Below are 20,066 nucleotides of genomic sequence, written 5' to 3'. Positions count from 1 at the left end.
CGCAGAGAGTCTCAGAGCCCAGGTCAACTGACTCAGGCTTGCGCTACGGGGCTAAAAATAGCAGTGCAGATATTTGGGCTCAGACTCCCCGGATTTCAGAGCCCAGTCCCACTTGTCTACTCTGCTATTTTTAACCCCAGAGTGAAAGCCTGAGTCAGTTGACTCACCTAAGCAGTGTCTTGCCAGAATGAGTTAGGCCCCTGCCTCATTCAACACAAAACTGCTGGGGGAAAAGGAAGTGGTACCCACCTTATAATTTAATTATTATTAATTATTATTATTTAATTTATTATTATTAATAATTAATTATAATCCTAGAGCACTCAACTAGGAGGTGAAAGACCCGGGTTCAATTTCCCCCCTGCCTGAAGAGAAGAAAAGAGGTGAGAGATCCATGTTCAAATCCCTTCTCCCGCTCTGGCAGGAGGGAAATTGAACCTGGTCTCCCACATCCCAGGTGAGTGCTCCAGCCACTGGGCTAAAATGTTACAAGGTTGGCAGCATAGCCACCTCCTCTTCCTCGGCCAGATTTTGAATGGTCTATAATCCACAAGGCAGCCTCCAAGCACACCTAATGATTAGGCGTCACAGGTGAGATAGACGGTGTTCATCTGTCTATCTCCCCTTAATTGGTAGCTCACTCTGGGGCTTAGGTAGGAGACAGGCCTAGAGATAGCAACAGTGTGCAAGCCCAGAATCAGAAACTTAGGCGCGGAGAGAAATTTTACCCTGAAAACTTAGGCAACAAGTGAGTTAGGCCCCTCCAGGGGTTGGCGGGAGTTTTGAGCATCGCAGTGAAGCCTAAAATTGGCATTTAGGCCCCTAAGTACTTTTGTGGATCATGGCTTTTGTCCAAGGGTCATCAAGGATTAACCACCCTCCACTGTTAGCCCTCTGCTAGGTCCAATATTTCTCCTGACACCACCTGTGTGTTTCAGGTGACTACAAAACCCAGTGAAGGCACAGAACAGGTTCACAATCAAATTATCCTTCACAAAACAACATGGAGTTTGAAGATAGATATAGGTACATGCAGACATACTAATCCATCACAATCAGCATTTGTACAGCTCTATTTCCACCCACAAAAAGGAACTAGCCTTTTGAAAAAATCTAGGCCTCTACTCTCCAGTGACTTGTCAACTTCTGACTTGTCGTGTTACCAAGAATAGCCATCTCAGGACCATTTGTATTGAGACAGGCAAGATGTGAGCTCCCAGAAGAACAGTACAAATTGTAACTATATGTAATGTAATATAATAAAATAGGTTCAATTCATTCTCACTGAAACAGAGACACATATGAATATAGACCTCAGTGGCCTAAACACAGATCTGGGGATTAACAAGGGAATCCACCTGGAGCAGCAGCTTCACTTTTAGCATTCCACAGAGGGACAACCCTTGTGGCTTTGTGAGCGGTCCAGAGATGGACAGAGGCTTCTGGCAGTGGTCTAGAAAATGCAGCTGTTTTCCTCCCCCAATTGCTTGACCGGATGAGGGAAAGCAGCTGTTCTAGCCATTTGGAGCAGGCACCTCATCGCCCTGATCAGTGACTATAAAAACACTGCTCTCCTCTTAAAGGCAAGAAAAATGAAGACAAACAGGAAGATCTCAGACAAAACAATGTGTACATGCAGGTTCTAATTTAGTTTCTGCCCACATACTCTGTGTCTAAATGGGTGCATGTATATGCTTTATAAAACTATAATACCTAAATAAGATCACTGTCATACAAAAAGCTTTTTAAAAAGTCACCACATATTACTTTCATCCCATCTCCTCCCATGTATGAAAAAAACCACCATAAAAAACAGATGGACCTTGTAGTGTGACCTGACGGTCAACAAATCTAGGCTCTGGCAGTGTGATGGCTGAAGCTAATTTCACAGTGGAGGACCCTTCACTGAAAACTCCTTCATGATTAAACCAGAGTGTATGTATGTGTTTGTTTTATCTTTGGTGTCTCAGCTGATCTCACATGCCGTGGTGTTGCACAGGGAGAGAGCCAGTCTGAGATAACCAGAACATAACTTTTGCAGGGCTTTATAAGAAAAATCAACACCATAAATTTCCCATGGAAATGAGTTTAAAGGCAGAGCAGATCATGGAGCACAGACCTAATGTGCCCCCACTGAGGAGTGACCCACAAATGGACTATCTCATTCTACCCCCACTGAATCATCAGTGGAGTTGCTAGCTATAAGAATAGAAATATTGTTCCATGACAGACTTTTTATTTGAGTCAGTAGGAACTCCACTATAGCACTCTAGGAACTGGCACTTTATAAGAGAAAAAAAATTGCCGTGACCCGTTTGTTCCATGTTGCTAAACCCCAGTTCTTTTACAGTCATTACATATTCACTTTCTAGCACCAGTTAAGGATATCGGCACAAATAAAAATGGATGCTAAAATAAAATTTACTGTTTCTGAGTTTCACAAGACTTTTGGGGTTGTTAATCTCACCAGCTGTGTTTTGGTTCACAGGTGAGAATTGTACTATCCATTTGCTTTGCCTGCTCATTCTGTTCTTATCAGCAACAGGACATAAAAAGCTGTAAGGATCTTGCTTATGGGGGAAAAAAAGCTTTTGTAAATTTAAAATCCCTGGCTGCTCCCAAGCACAGCAGACAGGAGGGGCAGCCTGACATGACTGTACATGGATGGAGTTAGAAACAAGCCTGGAGTGGATCTCCTATCTCAAAAAGGGAAAATGGGATTTTTCCATATGCTAGTTTTGAATGACTCCGTTTTCATGATCTGGATTATTTTTTTTTTTAAAGAGCTTGAACTGGTTCAGTCTTGGTCATTTAAAAACTGATAACCTAAATATTTCTATAATAGATGTTGGTCCTACACAAATAGAAGGGCATGGTTTGTTTTTGCTGGGTTAGGTTTTTTCTCTCCATTACGCTTGAGTGAACAGTATTGCTTTTCTATGTCACTATAACAGATGGACAAAGTGCAGTCTGTGGGACAAAGTGCAGATTAGGGAGTACTATATGGCCTGTAGTCACCCTCATCTTCAATACAAAAGAGTGGCCCATAGAGGCTGATTTTGTTTGGATAAAGATACACAAGCTGCACCTCCATATTTAGAACGGAACAATTACAGTCTCCTCTTGTACGTACCATTTTAAGTGGAAATGCTTCCCATTGTAACATTCTAGATAAAGTCATTATCCAGTTTAGATTCACAACTAGAACTGCATGAAAATCTTCCATCAAAATTTTAAATTGAAAATGGATTTTTTTGGGAAAAAAAACAAATTTTGTCAAAACCCCCCAAATCAAATTTTTTTAAAGCTTTCTACCCCCCCCCGCAACTACAAAATGTAAATAAAACTGTTTTACTTGGGGGGGAGAGGGAGAGGATGGAGGAATTTCCTATCCAGCTTTACTCACCATGATCACAGGGAACACAAACAACAAAACATAACCTTTATAAATCATGCACATAAAAATTACAGTCATACTGATAGGCTACAAAGGCCTATAAAAAGGCCTATAAAACATCATGAAACAATTACAGCCGGGTAACACCCTGTATTTCTCACAATCTGAAAAGGAGTACTTGTGGCACCTTAGACACTAACCAATTTATTTGAGCATAAGCTTTCGTGAGCTACAGCTCACTTCATTGGATGCATAAAGTGGAAAGTAAATAAGAAGATTTTATACATACACACAGACCATGAAAAAATATACATTGTAAGGAGAGTGATCACTTAAGATGAGCTATTACGAGCAGGAGAGTGGGGTGGGGGGATTCACAAAAAGAAAAGGAGTACTTGTGGCACCTTAGAGACTAACCAATTTATTTGAGCATAAGCTTTTGTGAGCTACAGCTCACTTCATCGGCAAAACAAGCATTTTTACACAGGACCACATACAGCACAGCAAACATAACATGATTAATACAGGAAAGAAAAGCTTAAATAATAGGCTAAACAACTTACTAAGCCACGGGGAAAGGCCCCAACCAGAAAATAGAGAGCCTAGCCAATCCTCCCCAATTTGCTGATGAATGCCCTTTGCCAGCTGCTGTAGGCGTTGTAAATCAGTTTTTACGGATGGCCCTGCATCTGTTACGTTAAAGCAACACATGCCTGCAAACTCTTGCCATAGGTGACCATGGCGTAGAAGCAACTAATTTATAGCCAGCCTGTTTTGTAGCATACCCTGACATACTTTCCTTAACTTATGGGAAAGTTGGGCCAGGACGGTTGAGATTAAATTAATGGCCTTTGCCACACTGCAGGCAAGGTGCTTTATTGCGTGATAATTATGCACCGTAAGCCCAGGGATACCAACTAAGGAAGAGGCCAGAGCTGCTGCCTCAGTCTCCGAGAATAAGGTCACCTTTGACTTACAGGTGGAATCAAGGGGAATGTCATTCCTTTTATGATGGGCATGTGACTGCAGGGGGTATGGAAAAATCAGTGGGGCCCCCACTCTCCTGCTGGTAATAGCTCATCTTAAGTGATCACTCTCCTTACAATGTATATTTTTTCATGGTCTGTGTGTATGTATAAAATCTTCTCACTGTACTTTCCACTTTATGCATCCGATGAAGTGAGCTGTAGCTCACGAAAGCTTATGCTCAAATAAATTGGTTAGTCTCTAAGGTGCCACAAGTACTCCTTTTCTTTTTGTGAATACAGACTAACACAGCTGCTACTCTGAAACTTCTCACAATCTGTTATCCTTAGCAGTCCTCAAGTGTCTGAGTCAAGTTATCACAACCACTTAAATCATAGAATATCAGGGTTGGAAGGGACCCCTGAAGGTCATCTAGTCCAACCCCCTGCTCAAAGCAGGACCAATTCCCAGTTAAATCATCCCAGCCAGGGCTTTGTCAAGCCTGACCTTAAAAACCTCTAAGGAAGGAGATTCTACCACCTCCCTAGGTAACGCATTCCAGTGTTTCACCACCCTCTTGTGAAAAAGTTTTTCCTAATATCCAATCTAAACCTCCCCCACTGCAACTTGAGACCATTACTCCTCGTTCTGTCATCTGCTACCATTGAGAACAGAAATGAATACCTGAGGTAAATTGCTATATTTTTTCTTCCTACAAATAGATATAGGCAATATGTATAGGCCCTAGACAACTACAGGTTTCACTTGTAAGAATCTGTCTAATTAAATCCGTCAGTACATTTCAATATTGGTCTAAAAGGTGTATTTTAAAATGTATTTGCTAAAATGTTTTAACTAACGTGTCTTAAAAGTCTGGTGTAGACAGGATACATTGTATTTTAACATGGCTTGTAGAGGTGAATTCCAGCCTGCGGCCAATGCTTTTAAAGAGCTAATAAATATATTTTAAAAAACACACCAACTTTTAGTCTAGTCTAGACAAGCCTTAAAGGTCTTTCCCCTCTGTTTTTAACTCCTTTCCCCTCCCGCCACACACTGAATATATCATGACTAGATTTCATAAGGCTGTTAATATGCCAAACTCACCTACCCATTTGGTTTTAAAATTAACATTTATGCATTATCTGGAATCTTGTTAACATGCACTTGTATGCCATGGGCACTGACAAAGACCAGAACAATGCTAGCTGGGAGGGGAGATAAAGCTAGAGGGAAAGAGGCAGGAAAAAGGGGAAGTACCAGGAGAGCCACTATCCTTGGGGACAGTGGGCAAAAGTTCAACTAAAACATCATAACAATTTTTAGAATCCTCCACTTTTATGAGGGCCTGATTCAGAGCCCATTGATGAGTAAAATGTTCCATTTTGAACGAACGCTGAAAACCTGAATAACTATGTAATCCATGCATCTTGTGTCATGTCTAACTAGTTCTGTGAAATACCAGCTCAAGATACATTTTGGGGAAAATGTGCTATCAAGGACCAGTGACAGGAGAGAAAAGCCGTATGTGTGTTAAGCAGTCAAATTAAACAACAGAAGGTAAGATTCTAATATACAGGAATGTGACTCACACCACATATCCATGGAAAAAGATTTGCATCATTTTCTCAGTAAGCATTGTTCCCTGTGGATTTTTTCTTTAAAAAACAACAACAAACCTTTAACAGTCAGCCATAAATTCACTAACAAACTGATCAGTCTTAAAGTTAAAGAACTGCTTTTATGAGGCATACACATACAGGTAATAGCTGAGATGGCTGTGTGATGAGGAGCTTTCACCAGACACAGCACTTAGCTACTTTTAAAAATGGGTGCTATAGAGAAACATTTTTGTTTGGTTCTGTGTTTGCACAGTGCCTTGCACAGCAAGGTCTCATTCTATGGGTACAGCAGCTGCGAGGTGTAATTCCCATCTTGGGTAGACATACACATGCTAGCCTGTGGCTAAAAACAGCAGTGTTGCCACTGTGGCATGGGCAGTGGGTTGGGCTAGCCACCCAAATATATAATCAGGAGGTTGGGCGGGATGGTGCTCAAACCACTAGCCTGAGCCACCGCGGCCATGCAGCTATTTTTATGTGCTAGCTTGAGCAGAAGTAGCGCCTGTTCATCCATTCAAGATGAGAATTACATCTCCCAGCTGCTGTGCAGATGTACTTTCAGATTAGGACTCCTCGGTGGTACTGTAATACAAATATCTAGACTCTGTGTCCTGCTTTTTTCCCTGTTTGATCACTTATTCATTAGATTCAAATGAATTCTAAGCTTGAACTCATTTGCGAACTAGCTTGTTCCACCTAGATGTGGAGTCCAAAATGCCTAAAACAAAGCCATTTCGCACCAGTGGCTAAAGCAGAGGAATTGGAAGGAGTCAGGAGACCTAGAGCTAAATTCATTCTTGGCGTATTCTGGCACAACTCCCATTGACTTCAGCAGGGTTTGCACTTGCTCACCCCACAGCTGAACTTGGTCCCTGGGTTCCATTACAGGCTCTGCCATAGATTTTTCTGTGTGAACTGGAACAAGGCAATTAATTACTGTACTATTTGTTGGCTTCCTCACCGGTATCACAGGGATAATAAAACCGGTCTCTCAGTGGTGTTATAAGGGCTTAATTAATGTTTGTAAAGCATTTGAAATTCAGGGATGGATGGTGCTATAGAAAGGCAAAGCGCTATTAAAAGATAATTGCACTTTCTTAGTGCAACTGAGGGGGAATAGTGGCGTATTCTGATAGCACCACCTTTTTCTCTACTGAAGAAAACGTTCAGAGGCTCACAATAGGTTTCTGCACTGGATTCAGTTAACAAGATGTTCAGAAGTAAATTCTGAACATCTTGTTAATTGAATAAATTGTCTCAAAATATTCAGCTGCATGAAGGTTTGGAGAACATCCGTGGATGTAAAGTACGATTAATGGGTATGGTTTGATCACCAAAGTAAAAGAAAAGATAAACGCTATTAAAACTAAGGGGGGTATGGCTACACTACAACCGCTGCAGCAGTACAGATGTAACGCTGTAGCTAGGCCACTGCACTGTAGTGTAGACACTTGCTACAGAGACCAAAGGAATTTTTCCTGTTGTGATAGATACCCGCCACCCCTCACCCCGAAAAGCAGTAGCTAAGTTGATGGAAGAATTCTTCCACCGACCTATTAGTGACTATACTGGGGCTTCGGTTGACTTAACTACTTCTCTCAGGGGTACTGCAATTTTGCTCATCTTAACTATATTCATATAAAGATTATTTACCTATTATCAAGACCTTGTAAGATCCACAAGTCTGCAACATTTTTAGAGTGATGGAAAAGTAACAATACTAAGGAAAGATATAGGGTTATGCCATTATGGTATGTTACCAGGAAAGAAATAAGTTTATGTTACTTATTAGAAACTACTGAACAAACTGGAATATTTTTCCCCCAACACTGGGCCTCAGTTACACTCTGAAAGTCTTCCAAATCTTGTTCCTCTGGCATAAATTCAGAGTACCTTTTATTAAAGTCAAAATGTTACACAGCTGAAACAGATTGACATGGCCTTTGCTCTACTAAGTGGTGGTTATACAAGTCTATAAACTAAGGGCCGTATCTGGGCCACTCTATTTTTGAAGTGTGGGTGATTTCTCTCTTTACAAACTCTCCACTCAATGAGGCAATTCAAACTGCCTGGCACTGGAGAGCTATAGGCACACTCCGCTTTGCAGAAGGTAGAAAGTAACATGGGATCCAACTACAGATTTGGTTTTAATTAAGAAATTATCTTTTTTTGTTATATTTATTTATGGAAGTGAATAAAGCGACAATTACTCTTATTCGCCACTATCCGATAATACTGCTATGTATACTGCAGTAGTGCCTAGGAACCCCAGTCATGGAATAGGAGCCCATTGTGCCAGACAGTGGAAAAATGCATAACAAAAAGACTGTAAACTCTTTGGGTGAGGGACTTAGGTTATGTCTACACTACGCAGCTTTTAGCGACACAGCCGTGCCACCAAAAGGCACACAGTGAAGCCGTTGTTTGTTGGCAGGAGAAAGCTCTGAAGCCAACAAATAACTTCCAGCCCCAAACGAGCGGCATTAGTTCACATTGGCACTTGTCGTCAGCAAAACTTGTGTCTTTCGGGAGCGTGTGTACTTTTTAACACCTCTGAAAAACAAAAGTTTTATCTTTCACTTGCCACTGTAGATAAATCCTAAGTGTAAATCAAGAAACATAGGTGGATACAATATACATTAGGAGTACAATGAAACAGGGTTTTGTTTCTGACCAGTTTATATTGCAACCTACAATGTGCTTAAGTGTTGTTCAAACAAATAGGAAAACACACTCCCTGCCAAACTACACATGCCAAACAATCAATACCAAATGTTTACTGGTTATCAGGTGTTTCTCAATATTCCTCTTATATGAAATTCAGGAGGAAATAAGCTTCCCATCATGCAATGTCTGTTAACTTGTGCCCCCTTCATGGCTGGCTTAAAAATTGAGCAGAGAAACAGTAGGTCTATTATTGGTGGAGAGTAAACACTCTCTCAGGGAAGGAATGGTACCAGTATCTTTTAAACAAGCAATTGCATAATAAGTGAAATCTTGACATGGGTCATCTCTCTAGTCACCACCCTATTCTAACCTGGCTTTTTCTGAAAGGTCATTGATAAGGCTGAGGTAAATCATTTCCACTAACACCTGCATTCCTGAGATCTTCTACAACCCTTTAAATCTAGAATTAGACCTGGCTATGACATAAAGACAAACCTAAGTCTCATTGGTTGATTTTCTCCTTTTGGGGACAGATAGGCATCAAGCACCCATGCCAATTCCTTTGAATCTATTGGCTGCCTTTGATACCATTGATCAAGAGGTTGACATGTTTTGTTGACATGTTTGCTGATACTTACAAGGTTAGATGGAGTGGTACCTTTCTATTTGACAACACAGAGACTAGTGTTGGGCCACCACTCTTCTGGCTGCACAGCCTGCATGTGGGATGATAAGCTCTGTCCTGTCAAATCTCTACTGGATGTATGTAAAGCCATTGGGGGACAAAATGGGACTCCTTGGGCTCTCAGACCATCAATATGCAAAAGCACTCAGCTTTGTTTCCTTTACATTAGATCCAGATGGTGAAGTCTTTTAGGTTTCCAAGTGCTTAACTGGGGATTGGGGCTATATGGCCAACTCTGGGAAAACATGCATTTTGTCACCTGCTCTGGGTATCTGCTTATTCAACAGAGGGAGTTTGTCTGCATTGTTAGGAAGGTGAGCTATCTAGGGCTCCTATAGATCTTTGGTAACTTTGTTGGCTCATAAGAAGAAACTGTGGCCAGCCATAAACATACATGCTCTTGATTAAGAGATTGTGACCTTTCTTCTCTGATGTGGGTCTTGCCACAGTTATCCATGCCTTTGTCACTTTCACACTGGATTAATGCAATGCACTCTGCTTGGAGAGCTACACCTGAGGACCACACTGAAGTCGCAGCCTGTACAAAATATGACTGTCCTTTCCTTTATAAGTGTTTCTTGGCATGACACTTGGGTACTATAGTCTCTGTTGGCTTCCAGTTCATGTCCAGATGCAATTAATGTTGTTGTTTCCAATATGTACATCTTCTTTAGATCCCACCTCTCCTTATTTCATATCAGCTGAGATGCCCAACCCTCAGATTTAAATGTCTAGAAATCGGGAACAGGGCATTCTCAGCCCAGAATTCATTCTTCTCACTGGTCTGTCAGAGCTGCTGTTAGAGACAAGGTAAACAAGGAAGTAACTTTTATTGGACCAACTTCTGTTGGTGGGAGGTACAAGGTCAAGAAGTGTTCTGTGTAGCTCAAAAGCTTTTACCTTCAGCTCAGTGGTTTGAGCATTGGCCTGCTAAACCCAGGATTGTGAATTCAATTCTTGATAAGGCCATTTAAGGATCTGGGGCAAAAATAAGGAATGGTACTTGGTCCTGTGGTGAAGGCAGGGGACTGGACTCAACTTGATGACCTTTCAAGGTCCCTTCCAGCTCTCTGAGATAGGTATATATCCATATTAAAATATAAATCCATGGTTTGCCCACATCTTCAATACAGCAGATGTGGTCACCCCATCTCAAAAAAAATATATTGGACTTGGAAAAGGTTCAGAAAAGGACAACCAAAACGATTAGGGGTATGGAACAGCTTCCATATGAGGAGAGATTAATAACACTGGAACTTTTCAGATTGGAAAAGAGTCAACTAAGGGGGGATATGATTGAGGTCTATAAAATCATGACTGTTGTGGAGAAAGTAAATAAGGAAGTGTTATTTACTCCTTCTCATAACACAAGAACTAGGGGCCACCAAATGAAATTAATAGGAAGCAAGTTTAAAACGAACAAAAGGAAGTATTTTTTCAAACAATGCACAGTCAATCAGAGGATGTTGTGAAGGCAAGACTATAATAGGGTTCAAAAAAGAATGAGATAAATTAATGGAGGATGGGTCCATCAATGGCTATTAGCCGGGATGGGCAGGGATGGTGTCCCTACCTTCTGTTTTCCAGAAGCTGGGAATGGGCGACAGGGGATGGATCACTTCATGATTACTTGTTCTGTTCATTCCCTCTGGGGCACCTGGCATTGGCCACTGTCAGAAGACAGGAAACTGGGCTAGATGGACCTTTGGTCTGACCCAATATAACCATTCTTATGTTCTACGTTCTTATTGAAGGATCATATAAGAACACTAATTCAGTGCAATAGTAGGATGGCATAAGTACTGGGTTTCTAGAAATAAATTGTGCAACTACTCAATAAATAAATTGCAGTTAGCGGAAAATATTATCCTAAAAATGAAATGGTGAGATTATGTATTTATTATTGATGACTGCCATATAATTTGTCAGATGGAATTTTTCCAACTGCAAGCACTGCAAAATCAGCCTGGGATTTAGAATAAGCTCTGTTCTTTCTCATCACCAGTAAAAAATTCTGCAAATAGAATTTAGCTGATAATTTTGTTGATCCAGGAGGCAGAATAGAACCAAGCAAGACATAGCTTTGGGAAAGTGAGCCAAGTGTGGCAGAAGAATTCGTTTTATTCAAAGTAAACAGACACCAAAGATAATGGGTTGAATTCTCCCTTCAGTTACAATGCCATTAATAATGGGAACTGGTGTAAGTGCAGAAAGAATTTGGCCTACAGAGCAATTAAAATTAGGAAGCTGTCACTTTACAGTCAGAAAGATGTCTGTGTAAATCTTAAGGCCTGAATTTCAGAAGCTCAGCATTCTGAAAATCAGGTCCTCACTCTGTCCCTATGCACTAAAATAGGGTAATAATAATAATGTTACATGTTCAAACATCATGTCTAAAATAATGCAAAATGCCACATGTGGATCTAAAAATCATAGCATAAAGACCAAATTGTCCCCTAACTTAAATCTCCTGCAAACCTACTGACTTAAACTGCACTGAAGAAAGTGTAAACCAGAGTAGATTTTGCACGGAAGAGTGTAGAATTAACAGTGACTGATGCTCTCTGTGCACCTTCAAAAGATGTTAAATTTATCTAGCCTAGGATCTGAAAGACAGCATGAAAATTATTTCCTTTTCCTCCTCCTCCCATTACCTCAACTTGTTTTCCTAGATTTTTACTAGCTTTAAGGTCTTATTATACACCATTGTACAGAGCTACAAGTTTAGATGGAACTATTAGCAGAGACCTGCAAATCCGTGGATATCCGCTTCATATCCACAGACCATTTTTGCAGATAGTGTATCGGATGCGGATACAACTGCACAGGGCTCTGCTCACCAGCAGCACCTGGCCCACAGTGTCCGGTTTGGGCAGCCTGAGGGGCGCAGCGCGCTCAAGGCTGGCAGCAAGTGGCCGGGCGGCAAGCCGGAATCGGGGCTGTCCAGCACCCACTCACTGCACCACTTCCTGTCCAGCAGCTCGGGCCCCTCGGGCTATGCCAGCATCCCCACCATGGCCTGGTCGGGCACCACTGGCTTCACTCCCAGCCCACTGACTCCTGGGCAGCGGGGCCTACCCCCAGCCACAGGGATTGAAGTGGGCAGAGCCCCAGCACCCCACCCCTTTGTCCTGCTGTGGTGCAACACACACTGCTGCTGCTGTCACTTGTGAGCCCCCAGGAGCAGCAACCAATGATACACCCCTTTTCCCCCCAGCCCCTTTCTCCTTGAGGCCCCACCCCTGTGCCACCCATTATCCCCAGTCCTTGCCCTTATGCTGCCTCTTCCCTGCAAGACCCACCCCCTGCTCACTCATCTCTGCTCCCACACCACTTTGCTAGCCCTTGTGAGATGGCTTGCTGCTGCGGGATACATATAAAAGACACCTAGTGGATCATGGGTCGGATGCATGTTAATTTTGGCGGATGCGGATCCACATTTTTGAATGCGTGCAGGGCTCTACTAGTCATAAGAACAGCCATACTGGGTTAGACCAATGGTCCATCTAGCCCAGTATTCTGTCTTCCGACAGGTGCTTCAGAGGGAACAAACAGAACAGGCAATCAAGTGATCCATCCCCTGTCGTCCACTCCCAGTTTCTAGCAAACAGGGACTGTATTGAGCATCTGCGTGAAATCTCACTAGCTCAAGTGATGAGTAGAAGTAAAGATACAGATAAGATAATTGATAAGAGATGGCATGTATGTAACATTGTTCCTTTAAGTTTAGTGTAGCTACTGATTGGGGTAGTGTCTTCATAATACCAATTCTTCTATTAGTCTTCCATGGACCTTAATGGTGCCATAATTATCTCTTGACAGTTTTCCTTACTTGGGGAAGAGGACTGATGTTTAGTTTTTAGTTTCCCTCAGGATCCTGGCAGAATATAAATGGTGATATAATTTAAACTTTAAAATTATATATTTAGATTCTATCTCCCTTGAGAAAAACTTGAGAAAACTGTATACCAGAATCTAATAAAAAGAAAAGGAGTACTTGTGGCACCTTAGAGACTAACAAATTTATTTGAGCATAAGCTTTCGTGAGCTACAGCTCACTTCACTGGATGCATTCAGTGGAAAATACAGTGGGGAAATTTATATACATAGAGAACATGAAACAATGGGTGTTACCATACACACTGTGTGTTACCTAATGTTGATCCCAGTGACGTAGGGAAGGGGTAAAGTGAACACTAGCTTAATCATTCTGGAAGCCGGTTATCTCTGCTAGTGGTCATGTGGGAAGGTCTCTAACTATTATTACTGGGCGTGGGATGAAATCCTCTGCTGGCTGCTGAGAATGAAAGAACCTTCTTGCTCTCTCTCCACCCAAATCCCAGATACCACTTCCCCCACTCCTCCAAATACTTGTGGTGGATGAAAAATGCAATACTGCCGTCTTCTCCTGCGGGATTCCCTATCACCTTCATTTGTCTGCCCAACCCTGCTTTATGTGGTATTGATACATTGTTCAGTGCCTATCTACTCTGTTCACTGCTCTGCTTAAAGTGCTTAGGAAGGGCAGGGAGAAAAGCACTTCTCTTTTCACTTTGCATGATGCAAGTTTAGCAGGCAGAGCAGGGGGCGCTCCTGAGACAAAACTTTCAGCTCCCACCTCTCCCATGTGCTTAAGCAGAGCAGTGAAAGGGGATACCAAAATCCTTGGTAATCTGTGCTCACTGACAAAGGATAAGTGCATTTCCAGTTTTGGGTTTTAAGTCAATGGGAGTTGTGGGTGCTCAGTTCTTCTAAATGAAGGGGTCTGATTTTTCAGGTGCCTAAATATTTATTTAGGGGCCATATTTTAAGCACATAAGTTAGAAAAGTTTAATCTTGTGAGAGGGTCCAAATTCAGCTTTAGTTTCGCCACACAGAAGCCTGTGCGGTCCCAGGATGGCAAGGAAGGCAGAATTTGGCCCGATATTTAACAGTTAAGGTCCCTCAAGATAAAAATATTAAAAGTGTCAATATTAATTAGCATTAACATTTGAGAACAAGCCTCCATTGGGGTGGATAGTCTAGATGACCTACTAGAATTAGTCCATCTCTGAATTCTTTGATTCTCTTTTTAGTTTGGTCCTTACTCATTATTTGCTGATCAGTTATTTCCTTAAATCAAGAGTGAGTGAGTGGTCTGGCAGCTGCTTTCACACTTAATACCAGTGATGATTGATATCTAGCCAAAACAGAAGAGACTGGACTTTAAAAATCAAATTCTCTTTCAGACAAGTACTGTTGTATTCAGAAAATGTGAAGTCACACATTTACCTTTATTTTTAACCCTACATGAAAGAGCAACTCTACCTACTATAGTTCTTCATGCTAATTCGCCTATAATGATGCAGCTTTATCTAGAACACAATCATAGATTTGATCATTGCTACAATTGCTCTTGCTTAAGCAAAAACAGATTAATCAGGATTATGTGAACATGTTTCTCAAGAATGTAGTTCCTCATCTCTAACTTTATACCGTATTTCTTAGAATAATTTCTTGTTCCATGATCAAATGAAAAGTACTGTACGTACATAAATTTCTTTTCAGAACACTTGACAAGACATGCATAAATGTAGGTGTACGCTAATGTCCTTATTAAATTGGATTTTTAAATTTCTTTAAATAAAAAATTGATTCCCAACTGACCAAAATTGATTCCCAACTGACCGGTAGCTGTCTGGCATTGCAAGCTTCCGCAGGGCTATTGCCGCTCGCTTCTCAACTGTGAGGGCTGCTCTCTTCTTGGTATTCTGGCACCTCAGGGCAGGGGAAAGCAAGTCACAAAGTTCCATGAAAGTGCCCTTACGCATGCGAAAGTTTCGCAGCCACTGGGAATCGTCCCAGACCTGCAACACTATGCGGTCCCACCAGTCTGTGCTTGTTTCCTGAGCCCAGAATCGGCGTTCCACAGCATGAATCTGCCCCATTAGCACCATGATGCATGCATTGGCAGGGCCCATGCTTTGAGAGAAACCTACGTCCATGTCCTGATCACTCACGTGACTGCGCTGATGTCGCCTCCTCGCCCGGTATCGCTCTGCCAGGTTCTGGTGCTGCATATACTGCTGGATAATGCGTGTGGTGTTTAATGTGCTCCTAATTGCCAAAGTGAGCTGAGCAGCCTCCATGCTTGCCTTGGTATGGCGTCTGCACAGCTAACTCAAGGAAAAAGGTGCAAAATGATTGTCTGCCCTTGCTTTCACGGAGGGAGGGAACGGGGGCCTGACGATATGTACCCAGAACCACCCGCGACAATGTTTTAGCCCCATCAGGCATTGGGATCTCACACCAGAATTCCAATGGGCAGCGGAGACTGCGGGAACTGTAGGATAGCTACCCACAATGCAACACTCCGGAAGTCGATGCCTGCCTCGGTACTGTGGAAGCGCTCCGCCGAGTTAATGCACTTAATGCACTTAGAGCATTTTCTGTGGGGACACACACACTCAAATATATAAAACCGATTTCTAAAAAACCGACTTCTATAAATTCGACCTAATTTCGTAGTGTAGACATACCCTATATTTTCCCAAAGAGCTTGAGAGTTGGTGTTAAATGAGGGACACAATAGTCTTGATTTCAGCACCAAAGTACTTTTTACTTGTACTTGTTGGAATAGTGGGTGAATCCAGGAAGACTATATATCTTTTAAAGTTATCCATAAATTAGAAAATACACATTACAATATCATTGTGACTGGCTTGGACTTTTAGTAAGTTGGACATCTTACACCCATTTAAAAAATATTGAAATCAGCTACATTTTTGAAGTTGTAGCCCTGGAACTGTCTAACTTCAGAGCCCTATTTCAAAGGATAAGTTACATTGTGGTTTAATATAACTAAATGTTGCATTCAGTAGGTTTGTTACTACAGTTTGAGAGACAGCAACACACAAATCCCTGAAGGGGCAAATGTAAGTAGACCGATGCTAGGAACTACAGAAATAGAGCAGTCGCCAAGCCCTCTACTTGTATCGCAATCAACTACCTGAGTATGTCAAATATCAAAGCATCTGCTCCCAGGCACAAAATACTGAGTTGAGAATTATACCGTTTTTGGCTAGAAGTCATAAATCAAGGCGCAGTTAGATCAGACGTGGGTTTCCCCACTAGCCATTCGTCATAGGTTAATGAATTCACATGCGGATAAACATCTTTACACCGTCTGACTTTTTATTTTAGCTGCTCTTCAAATACTTTATAACAAACAGACACCTTCCCCCCCCCCCCCCGCCACCCCCGGTCTCCAGCGGCTCCGGAGCTTGCCCCGCAGCAGCCTACCTGCCACGGACCGCCCGACGCTGTGCAGGGCGGTGATGGAGGGGTGCCGCCGGTGCACCTCCTCCAGGAACGTCCCCAGCTGCTCGCTGCGGTGATAGCTGAACTCCAAGCCGAGCAGCGCCGGGAGCAGGAGCGCCAGGCACAGGCTGCCGCCCGCCTCCTGGAAGCAAACAGAGACGCCGTGTGACACCGGGGGGCCCCGCTCGCCACGGGCCCGCCGGCTCCCGGGGCTCAGCGCCTCCTCGTCCCACCGCCCCTTCCCCCGAGACGCCGGGCTGAAGCCGGCCTGTCGTCCCGCCCGGGCTGAGACAGGCGCCCGCCCCACACGCCTTGTTGCCGGCAGCAGCAGCCCGGGGCGCGCTCCTACCCGCATGGCTCTGGCTCGGAGCAGCAGCGGCGGCGGCGCCCGCAACCTCCCGGCACAAGCTCGGCAGCCCGGGCAGGAGGCGGTGTGACACCCTCAGGGGACGTGCCCTGCCCGCTGACTGACGCAGGAGCCATCCAGTCTGGTCCCCGGGGCCCGCCCATGGAGGGGGGCGGTGAGAAGGGGTCGGGTCTGTTTCCCCCTCTCCCGCCCTCACCAGCCCCGGCGGAGCTCGAGGCTCTGCGGGAGGCAGCCGGGCGGCGTGGAGCGTGGACGGTCTCACCTACTCCAGGAAAGGTTGGTGGGGGGCAGCTGAGCCCTCAGCAGGAAGGGTCCCTGCCGTGGCCACCGGCCTGAAATGCTGAGCGGGGTAATGCGAGGCTCAGGGGCTGGAAACGTCCCGCTGATTGCAACGTTGCGACAAGCCCATGGCTGAGCCTTTTCACGCCAGGGATCCCCACTAAATCCCACTTCTCAAAAGGAAAAACCAGTCCCCAGTCACATGGGGTGGGGCGGGAAGAAGGGTGGTGAGGGGCAGACTAGGTAGAGGGGTAATCAGGGGTGGCTGCTGCTGCCGCCTCAGTTTCTCCAGCTGCAGAAGGTGGATAATACACCTGCCTCTGTGACACAGGTGTTTTAATATACTTAAAAATAGGCAAGGATTTAGTTAAGCAAAGAAGATTAAAGAGGATTTTTCATGGAAAAATGTAAATGTTGAGGGGGTGAATATAAACCATGAAACTTTAAAATAGAAAGTATGTGTGTGTACACAAAGTTTTATTACAAGCTACATCTATGAGGAGAACATAAAAGAGAACACCTGCTAGCTGGTGTAGACAGACACCTCTTACATATCACTGCATGCATTTTAAAATGTCCTTGAGTCACATTTGTGTGATGTCAGGTTCTCCTCTTCCACTTTTGCTTCCCTCTCCCATAAGAAGCCCTTTTTAAAAGTTACTTGTTTAAGTTTTAACAGTTTACAGATGATCACTGTACAGGTATCTGAAATACAATATATGGCTCCAGGCCTGCAAAGACTTAAGCACACCTTTAACTTTATACACTGTGAGTAGTCCCATTAAACATATGTGTATTTGCCTGCTAAAGATAAAATGGCAGAATATTTTTCATTTAAACCCCTGTTCTTACATGCTCATAACATTCACCTTTTGGGGCTGAACTTGTCCATGTCCATCCTTGAGGTCTGCCTAAATGTGCTTTGTTGGTTTAAATTTGAACAAATTATTTTCAGCAATTTGAGTTATGTAAGTATGAAAAGTAAACACCATTCTCATTAAAAAAACCAAAAACCCATACATCCAAAAACAGGGCTACAGTAAAAATAATTGATGTTTAAAGCCTCCAACTTGGTATGGACAAATCCTTCACTGAAAACTAATGTTGGTAGTAAGCATTTATACAGTTCTGTAAATGTCAGGGCTTTGTACAGCTTTAGGTCAGGGTCCTGAAGTATTTATAATGTAAAGACAAGTAAAAGAGCGAGGAGAGAATAGAGTATTTGCTGTATACCAACCCCAACTCTGCAATGACATGGAACAGCCATTCCCATAGGAAGACTTTAAAATACTCTTGTTCGCTGGGAGAAGCACTCATGTTCCCATAGCCTGTCAGAACCTTCCCCCCCAAAACAGCGAATTGTGCTCATCATCACTAATCCCAATCATAAAAGGAGCACATACACAATATCTGGGTGCAGACAAAGGATTGACCAGTCTGTATGCACACAAAATTCAATTATCAGCTACTGTACATGCTTGCACGAGGGCATGATGCTGTGCTATAAAAGTCAAAGTCAGTGTGCTGCAAGCTGGTGTTTGGAAAAATCTTCCTAACAAGTAGCAATAAAAAGTTTATAGTGTACCTAACACCCATACTGTGTTTCTGAAACACCTTAAAAAAGCTGCTTCAGAATTAAACTAAAAATTCTAATGAATTATCTTCCCCCTCTCTTGCCTTCCCTCCTCCCTCCCCCCTTCAATGTTGCAATCAGATATATGAAGGCACAGGGGCCAGCCAAACAGAATTGAGTATAGAAGCAGGGCTGCCTCGCCCTGTAAAAGTCAAGCTGTCTTTGTTACGGCTGTCCAGCTCAAGTTGGGATTTACCACTGTTGCTTCCCAGAGGATCTGGTTTATCTGAGACTACTGGAATGGCAAAGGTAGTCAGGGGTATCCTTGGGGTTCAGTTTATTATCTATTTATTATTGTTAATAGTGAACAAAGCCCAGGGACTAGAATACATATTCCTTATGTATATCCCTATGTTTGTAATTTTTGGCTAAAAATTTAGCCTTTTTAAAAATTAATTCATACATCATGTCAGCATGGTCCAGGGATAGGGCACTGGACTAAGTCAGGAATCCTGGGTTCTGTCCAGGGCCCGTGCAAGGATATTTTGCACCCTAGGTGAAACTTCCACCTTGCGCCCCCCCTCCCCTGCACATTGGTTCATTGAGGGGCAAATCCCAACGAGCCTTTATAGACCTCCAGGGCCAGCCTGCCCAGGGGCCAGCTGTGCCCAGGGGCTGCTCCCCAGGCCAGGTTCCCCCCTCCCCACCCCCTGAACTCTCCTGGAGGGTGCACAGCCCCCCCTCGAGCCCTCCCCATCCCACCCTGGTGGCCCCCGTGCTCCCTGTCTCCTGCCTACCCCAACCCCTCTCCACACCCCCGCCCTCTGACAGTCCCCCCGAGAACTCCCAACCCATCCACCCCCCCCTGCTCCCTGCCTGCCCCGACCCCGCTCCTGCCTGCAGGAGCCCCCCCCCCCCCCCCGGGTTGGTGCTGGGCCACAGCCTAGGCAGGAGGGGCTGGGGGTGCGGATGTGCCCCGCTAGCTGCGCTACCGCCTTTGCAGGGCTGCTGCCCCCTGAGTCACGCCAGCTCACCCATGGCTGGGGCTCACCGCCCCCGCAAGCCAATGCTCTGGCTCTCCGGTGCCTCCAGAAGACAGCTCCTCCCTGCCGAGCCAGGGTACCGCTTTTTGGCGCCCCCAACCACTTGGTGCCCTAGGCAACCAGCTAGCTCACCTAGTGGTTTCACTGGCCCTGGTTCTGTCCCTGACT

General features: G+C 43.9%; 1 protein-coding gene across 1 annotated transcript in view; it reads right to left on the bottom strand.

Moving 5' to 3' along the window:
• Nucleotides 1–17,115, bottom strand: part of CPM (carboxypeptidase M) — a 67,094-nt gene extending 49,979 nt beyond the window's left edge. Inside the window, exons 1-2 of the mRNA XM_084610133.1 lie at nt 16,986–17,115; nt 16,619–16,778 (exon numbers count right to left, since the gene is read on the bottom strand). Coding sequence (XP_084466259.1) covers nt 16,619–16,778; nt 16,986–16,991 — 166 coding nt within the window. The 5' untranslated portion in view covers nt 16,992–17,115. The remainder of the gene's footprint in view (nt 1–16,618; nt 16,779–16,985) is intronic.
• Nucleotides 17,116–20,066: the final 2,951 nt, after the last annotated feature.

The sequence above is a fragment of the Lepidochelys olivacea genome, assembly GCF_965140295.1.
Source record: "Lepidochelys olivacea isolate rLepOli2 genome assembly, chromosome: 1".
In the NCBI taxonomy this organism is placed as follows: domain Eukaryota; kingdom Metazoa; phylum Chordata; order Testudines; family Cheloniidae; genus Lepidochelys; species Lepidochelys olivacea.
This window is presented reverse-complemented; position numbering and strand designations above follow the sequence as displayed.